Source organism: Chiloscyllium plagiosum, chromosome 5 (assembly GCF_004010195.1).
Source record: "Chiloscyllium plagiosum isolate BGI_BamShark_2017 chromosome 5, ASM401019v2, whole genome shotgun sequence".
In the NCBI taxonomy this organism is placed as follows: Eukaryota; Metazoa; Chordata; class Chondrichthyes; order Orectolobiformes; family Hemiscylliidae; genus Chiloscyllium; species Chiloscyllium plagiosum.
The window spans coordinates 42,586,786-42,595,252 of record NC_057714.1 but is presented as its reverse complement, the minus strand read 5'-3'; the positions used below and the strand labels follow the sequence as shown (position 1 = coordinate 42,595,252).

Here is an 8,467-nt window from a genome sequence, read left to right as displayed (position 1 = left end):
CTCTAACCTATCACCTCCATCCCCACACCTATTCACCTATTGTACTTTTTGCTACCTTCTCCCCTGCCCCCCCAAACTCATCTCTCCACCGTGGAGGCTCCCTGCCTCCATTCCTGATGAATGGCTTTTGCCCGAAATGTCGATTTTCCTGCTCCTCGAATGCTGCCTGAACTGCTGTGCTTTTCCACTCTAATCCAAACACATACAAGTAAGTTTATAGGGTGACTTTGCATGAACAGAATTGTATTTGCAGATATGTTCTATTTTGTTCAAAAAGCACACAATCTGTAGGTAGTCAATATTTTTTTATAACCCATGTGACATTTTATAAATTCCTACTTTGGAAATAGAACCAGTCTGACTCATACAGACTCTAACCTCACCTTTAGTGCAGTAACTGAGTTGAGATGTCACTTTTAAAAATAAAACCTTGTTTTCTCGGGACTGTAATTTGAAAGAAGTTCTGGGATATACATATTAATGAATCAAAATCTGCAGCCCATTCTAAAAGATGAAAGACTGAACAGCAATCTAGGATTTTCAATATACTGCATCAGTGCATGGAACTATGACCTTCTGCTCTAAATTATGTATCCTATGACCCTACTCCACTAGCTACCTGACGAAGGAGCACTGGTCCAGAAGCTTGTTCTTCCAAATAAACCTGTCGGACTATAACCTGGTGTCGTGTGAATTTTTACTCTGACGCAGTAACACTTGTTCTTCTAGTATTGCACAACTGCAGACTCCCCGCCTCCTGATTCCATTGATCTAAGTAATGTGCCCCAGGCATTGCACTCTTTCTTATTTTCAAATTCTTCACATTCCTCTATCTGTCGTCCCTACTCAATTACTCTCGCTGCTGGGAACGAACTCCTGTCTCTCTCGTTCCACCCTCATTCCGCGTGGAGACCACAAACGTTAGCCCCGCCCCTACAGCAACCCCGTTAGCTCCGCCCAACACAGCCAGCGTTGCCCACGCCCCCACAGTCCACGTTTGCCCCGCCCCTTAATGCCCCTGTTGCCTGCTCCCTTTCGCATCGGCCCCGAGCGCTCAGTTACCCCGCCCCCAGGCTCGCTCCTCCACCTTAGCCCCCCACCATCAGGTATCACCCGCCCCTTCCCTTTGCACCTGCTCGTCCCCCCACCCCCGAGCACTACCTCTACCACCAGAAGTGAGAGTATGGCCTTGGCCTTTCCCTTTCCCCGCCCCAGAGCACGGCCCTCCCTTCCCTTTCAACCGTCGCCGCTATGGCCCTCCTCCACTCACGCAGGGCTTTGCCCCGCCCCCATGTCTCTCTGGTTCTAGGTGCTTTGCGCGAAGGATTCTCATTCGGTTGTCATGGGGGAGCCAAGATGGCGGCGCAGGCCTACGCGATGGGCAGACGGGAAATTAATCAACACTTCAACATCAGGAACGCCAAGCTCCTTGCCATCAGCTTTGTGTTTATCTTAACAGTTGGTCACGGGATTCACCGGAGCTATGGAGGTAAAGCAATGAAATGGTATGGGGCGGGTTGCATGGGCTCGCTGGTGGGCGCCGCTCCTGTATTTGTCTCTGACATTCAGCTCCGTGTCTGTCGGTCAGGCCCGGCCATAGATTTGGAGCCGAGTATGAGACAGGGATGAGCATGGCTGGACCGGGGACCGAGCGGTATTTTGTGCCTTGGCTGAAAGTGATGAGCTATAAATATAAAAATGTTCGTGTCTGTGCTCAGCTCTGGCTGGTGAGCAATGTCTATGTATTTAACACCGAGCCGGGCATCGGGGCTCTTGCTGCAAATTGTCAGCTGTGTTTTCAGTCGCTGTTGCCTTTGTGTGTTTCATTAACTGGAGATGATGTGCTTCCCTCCCGGAGTCTTTCTTTTGTCTTTGGAACAGAAATCTCAAACATCCAGAGTTACAGCCGCCGATATAAGACATAATGTAAACAAGGGCTGCGGAGTACGGTTACTCCATCAAAGGCTGCTTTGGAAGGTGAAAACATACACTGGTTCTTTGAAATTTCTCTCAAATACTACATTGATCAAAATCCTGTCTATTACTGTCTACATTTAATTTGTCCCAGTAGGTTGTTCTTTGCCACTTGGCCTCCAATGTATATCGTTTAGTTAAATGTACAAATGGCGTAAGTGTGAAAGATACAAGGTTAGAAATGAAGCAAGCCAAACGAGTGTTGGTTACAAGACCTATATAAATCGTGTATCAGCAGGTTTAATATTACCATTAGTAATTCTTTGCCTGACTACTGCTTTAGGCTGAACTAGACTGTTCATTTATTTTTGCATTTTATTTGATTCATGATACCTTTTTTATCTCACTGAGAATTGCCAAACGATATCTGTAACAGTGCAGTCGTCTGGCACCTGCTCTTGCATTTATTATGTCAATATAGTGAGGTCAAACTAAGTAATGTTACTGGAGTTATAAGATTAATTTCTGAGAATATCTTGTATGACTGGTCATAGTATAATATCCATGTTTAGAATAAAGCAAATCATGAAAATGAAATTTGTTTTGTAGCACACAAGATATTGTGGCAGATAGATGATGTACAATGGCATCCATCCACTTTGTTGAATTGCAGCTCTAAGTTCATACTATAGAACTGATTAATGCAGATGAATGAAATGAGCACTTTCTAAAGTAAATCAATCACGAATAGTACTCCTCACAAATGTTATATGACTACTTGCCAGTGGAATTTATGGCCTAACTGGTGTTTATGCTTAATGAGTTTCTATATCTTTTGTGTTGTGTACTTCTAATGGCTAATATTTTGCATGTTGGCTGTCCGATAGTAATAGTAGATTTTTTTTTAGATTAGATTCCCTACAGTGTGGACACAAGCCATTTAGCCCAACAAGTCCACACCAACCCTCCAAAGAGTAACTCACCCAGACCTAATTCTCTCAATTTAGCACGGGCAATCCACCTGACCTGCACATCTTTTTGGACTGTGGGAGGAAACAGGAGAACCTGGAGGAAACTCATGCAGACACAAGGGAGCATGTGCAAATTCCACACAAGCAGTCGCCTGAGGTTGGAATCAAGCCCTGGTCCCTGGTTCTGTGAGGCTGCAGTGCTAACCACTGAGCTATCGTGCCACCCCATTTGTATGTGTGAGAAAAGCATTCACTTGCAGCTGTGTGAAAATAAGTAATCTGTAGAGATTTTGCACACATTGTACAAATTTTGTGCTTTTATGATACTTTCATGTGCTCTTTAAGCTTTTGCTTTCAGCTTTCTGCATAGTATTTGATGTAGCCATGACTGCTACTATGAAAACCCATTGGCAGTTCAATAAAATTTGTGCTTTAGTCACCCAGTAACAAAATTGCTGTTTTTATGTAAAATGAACGTGGGCTATGCATCACTGCAGCCAGTGATTACATTTTAACTGAAGATTTTGATGTTTTAAAGCTTGAAATCAAATTTGGTCAAGGGAATTCCTCTGCTACTCTTCAATTCTATTCACCTGCCAGAGCAGACAGACCTGTGTTAACATCTTTATTAACAGGCAGCAATAATAATCATTGTTATCAACTATCCTTCAAATAAGGATGACATCTACTAAAGTTTGAGAGCTACTGCCATGGATCTTCATGTTCCTAGCCTTTTCCTGACTCATGATCTTTGAGCAAATGAGGCAGGTTGACCTGTGGACGGTAAGAACTGGAGTACAGGATTAGTCTTTCTTCACTGGCACTGCTGTGCCTCATCTTAAACTAAAAGCATTAAAGCAACTTGGTGCAGATTGCTACACTTTTGAACAATTGTTAATAAGATCATCTTAGTCATTCAAACTCTTCTTGAACCATAGCATTGACATTGAAGCATTTTCTTTGATCTCCCTGAGTATGCTGATGATTTGAGGCAAGAGGAGCTGTTAGGGAATGCCTTTTGGCTTTCTGGGTCTGCCGAGTCCTATGTGACTGCTTGGAGTCAGTGAACTGGTCCATTTTCAAGGACTCAATGGCCAACTTAAATGAGTATGCCACACCGTCACAGACTTCATCAGTAGGTGCCAAAGAGATTAATCTGCGTGCCAAAGAAATTAATCTGCATACTCCCATCTGGAAGCCATGGATGAACTGGGAGATACGCTCCCTATTCAAGTCCAGATCTGAGGCGTTCAAGTCAGGTAACCCTGATCTATACAAGAAATCCAGGTACAATCTTCACAAAGTCATCAGGGATGCCAAGAGACAATATCAGACTAAACTAGAGTCACAGGGCTAACTACACATGATGTAAGGGGCTACAAAGTGAAGTTGAGTAAAATCGCTGGCAAAAATGCATCTATCCCTGATGACCTCAATGCATTCTATGTTTGTTTGAACAGAAAGTAAGTGAAATGTCACCTGCTGCATCAGAAAGTCACTGCCATTGATGTTAGATCGACCTTCGAGAGTGAACCCACAGACGGCAACTGGCCTGGCTGAAGTCAGTGTTGTGTACGCCGATCCTGCATGGAGCAGCGGTATTTGCAATCATCTTTAACCTCTCTTATTCCGATGTGAGGTTCCTACCTGCTTCAAGAAGACCACTGGTCATCCTGGTGCCTGATTTTTCTCTGGGGTCTTAATGACTACAGCCCGCTGGCTATGACATCCAACATCATGAAGTGCTTTGAGAAGTTATTAATGGCACACATCAACTCCAGCATGCCAGATTGCCATGACCTAATACAACAGTTGCCAAATTATAATAGGTCCACAGCAAACCCTGGTCCCTGGCTCTGCATTCCTGGCTCTGCATTCATCCCTGGAACAGCTAGATAATAAGGACACCTATGTCAAACTCCTGTTTATTGAAATAAGTTCAACCTTCAACCCCATAATTCCAACCGAATTCATCTCCAACTCCAAGACGTGGACTCTGCTCCTCCTCTACAATTGGACCTTCCCTTCCTGACCTGTAGACCGCAATCAGTAAGTATAGGTGACTACATCACTTCCACAATAATCATGAACACTGGTGCCTTGTAAAGCTTTGTACTTGGCCCTTACTATACTCCTTATACACGCGTGACTGTGGCCAAATTCAGATCAAACTCCTTTTACGAATTTGAAAGCGAGAGAGGGAACGTCATAGCACGGTGTAAAGACAACAATCTCTCCCTCAATATCAGCAAAAGGAAGGAGCTAGTCCTCAAATTCAATTAGAGGACACACCTTTACCTGAATCAGTGGTGCTGAGGTTCTAGGAGTAAATATAACCAAGGATCTATCAATTCGACAGTCAAGAAAGCACAACAATTCCTCAACTTCCTCCAGAAAACTAAGGAATTTTGGCATGTCTGCAATGATTCATTACAATTTTTATAGATGCACCATAGAGAGCATCCTATCCGGATGCATCGCAGCTTGGTTTGGCAACTGCTGTGCCCAAGACCGCAAGGAATTAGAGTTGTGAATGAACCCAGTCCATCCCACAAGCCAGCCTCCTTTCATTGACTCCGTCTATACTTCCTGCTGCCTCAGGAAAGCAGCCAACGTTATCAAAGACCCCTTGCACCCAGTTTATACTCTCTTCTACCTCTTTGATCAGGCAGAAGATACAAGTATTTTCAAACTTTTGCCAACAGATTCAAGAACAGCTTCTTCCCTGCAGTTATCAGACCTTTGAAAGGACCTCCTCATATTCTCTGAAGCTGTCATACCTTACAACAGAATGCAGAATATAGTATGATGTGTCTGGATAGCGTGGAATACAATACTTCGCACTGTATTTTGGTACATATGACATACTAAATCAAATCTGTCACATTATTTGTCATCTTTCATAGTTATCACTGGAGCACATTTTTTCCAACGCATTAAGGTGATGACCTTTAGAGGGACAGTATTATGACTGAGATGTAAGCCTAGTGTGCTCAAATTTTGCAGTAGGACTTTCATCCCTTGGGTGAGAAGGTTCTGGGTTTGAGTTGTTCCAATGGGCTGAGGAGTCGCAGATGGAGTTTAATTTAGATAAATGCAAGGTGCTGCATTTTGGAAAAGCAAATCAGAGCAGGTCTTATACACTTAATGGGATGGTCCTGGCGAGTGTTGCTGAACAAAGAGACCATGGAGTGTAGGTTCATAGATCCTTGAAAGTAGAGTCATACATAGACTGGATAGTGAAGAAGGCGTTTGGTATGCTTTATTGGTCAGAGCATTGAGTATAGGAGTTGGCAGGTCATGTTGCGGCTGTATAGGATATTGGTTAGGACGCTTTTGGAATATTGTGTACAATTCTGTTCTCCTTCCTATCAGAAAGATGTTGTGAAACTTGAAAGGGATCAGAAAAGATTTACGAGAATGTTGTCCGGGTTGGAGGATTTGAGCTATAGGGAGAGGCTGAATAGATTGGTGCTGGTTTCCTTGGAGTTTGGAGGCTGAGGAGTGACCTTATAGAGGTTTATAAAGTCAAGAGGGACATGGAAAGAATAAATAGATAAGGTCTTTTCCCTGGGCCGGGGATGTCCTGAACTAGAGGGCATAGGTTTTGGGTGAGAGGGAAAAGATATAAAAGGGACCTAAGGGGTAACCTTTTCACACAGAGGGTCACTGAGACCGATTCATGTTTTCTATTTGAAGGCTTTAAATATTTTTTCAGTGCTGTTTTGGATAGTTCTAGCTATTTAAAACCAAAGCTCCACTAATCAGATGGCTGCTGTTAGGCTGAACTTGGTGAACTCGAAAGATTGTTTCAGAGTCAAAATGCAACATTGTATTGCATCGCTAATCAGTATGAACTTGATGTTCAAGTTGTCAAATACCACTTGGAACATTTTACACAATGTACTCTTATTTAGTAAACGTCTTGTTTTTGAATTTGGGCAATCAGTACAGTTTCTAAGTTGTATAGTAGATTATCACAAGCACATTTGTTTGTTTTATTGCAGAGACTTTAATTCACTTATGTCGCAAGTGAGCAATATCCTGAGCATGTTCAAACTCATAAATAGCTAATGTAGATTATCTCATCGCACCAACAGCGGATGTTAACATAACTTTTATTGTAATTAAAACTTTGCAAATAGGAGCATTTATAAAGCAAATGTAGCCAAACACATGAAGTATTAGGATAGATGCCAAAAGAGGTTTAAAAGGAGTAAGCTAAAGATGAAGAGGTTTAAGGAGCTCATTCCAGAGTTTGGTGGTATCGGCAGCTGGAAGTGGGCTGGCAGCATTGCAGTATTCAAAATATGGTGCACAAGAAACCCAATGTTGGAGTAGCTTTGAAGTCTTGGAGGGTTTTGGACTGGAGGAAAACACACATAATGGATGAACAAGGACAGGATGTAATTAGAATTTCAAAATCAATGCTTTGTCAGACTGATGACCAGTGTAGGCCAGTGAACAACAGAGTGATGTGAATGGCATTTACAGAGTCCTAGAGATGTACAGCATGGAAACAGACCCTTCAGTCCAACTCGTCCAGTGACCCTCTGTGTGAAAAGGTTACCCCTTAGGTCCCTTTTATATCTTTTCCCTCTCACCCAAAACCTATGCCCTCTAGTTCAGGACATCCCAACCCACTCTAGTCCCACCTGCCAGCACCCGGCCCATATTCCTCTAAACCCTTCCTATTACCCATCCAAAGTCTCTTAAATGTTGCAATTGTACCAGCCTCCACCATATCCTCTGGCTGCTCATTCCATACCTGTACCACCCTCTGTGTGAAAAAGTTGCCCCGCAGGTCTCTTTTATATCTTTCCCCTCTCACCCTAAACCCATGCTCTCTAGTTCTGGACTCCCCAACACTAGGGAAAAGACTTTGCCTATTTACCCTATCCATGCCCCTCATAATTTTGTAAACCTCTATAAGGTCACCTCTCCGCCTCCGACACTCCAGGGGAAACATCCCCAGCCTGTTCAGCCTCTTTCTATACCTCAAATCCTGCAACCCTGGCAACATCCTTGTAAATCTTTTCTGAACCCTTTCAAGTTTCACAACATCTTTCCGATAGGAAGGAGATCAGAATTGCAACATTGTACAGCCGCAACATGACCTCCCAACTCCTGTACTCAATACTCTGACCAATAAAAGAGAGCAGACCAAACGCCGCCTTCACTATTCTATCTACCTGCGACTTCACTTTCAAGGAGCTATGAACCTGCGCTCCAAGGTCTCTTGTTCAGCGACCTTACCATTAAGTGTATAAGCCCTGCTAAGATTTGCTATCCCAAAATGCAGCACCTCGCATTTATCTGAAGTAAACTCCATCTGCCACTTCTCAGCCCATTGGCCCATCTGGTCCAGATCCTGTTGTAATCTGAGGTAACCCTCTTCGCTGTCCACTACACCTCCAATTTTGGTGTCATCTGCAAACTTACTAACTGTACCTCTTATGCTCGCATCCAAATCATTTATGTAAATGACAAAAAGTAGAGGGGAGAAAGTGAGGTCTGCAGATGCTGGAGATCAAAGTTGAAACTTTATTGCTGGAACAGCACAGCAGGTCAGGCAGCATCCA

At 43.4% G+C, this 8,467-nt stretch overlaps 1 protein-coding gene across 1 annotated transcript in view; it reads left to right on the top strand.

Moving 5' to 3' along the window:
* Window positions 1-1,012: 1,012 nt before the first annotated feature.
* casd1 (CAS1 domain containing 1) overlaps window positions 1,013-8,467 on the top strand; it is an 83,958-nt gene continuing 76,503 nt past the window's right edge. The window contains exons 1-2 of the mRNA XM_043689934.1: window positions 1,013-1,533; window positions 6,353-6,412. Of these exons, the coding sequence (XP_043545869.1) occupies window positions 1,252-1,533; window positions 6,353-6,412 (342 nt within the window). The 5' untranslated portion in view covers window positions 1,013-1,251. The remainder of the gene's footprint in view (window positions 1,534-6,352; window positions 6,413-8,467) is intronic.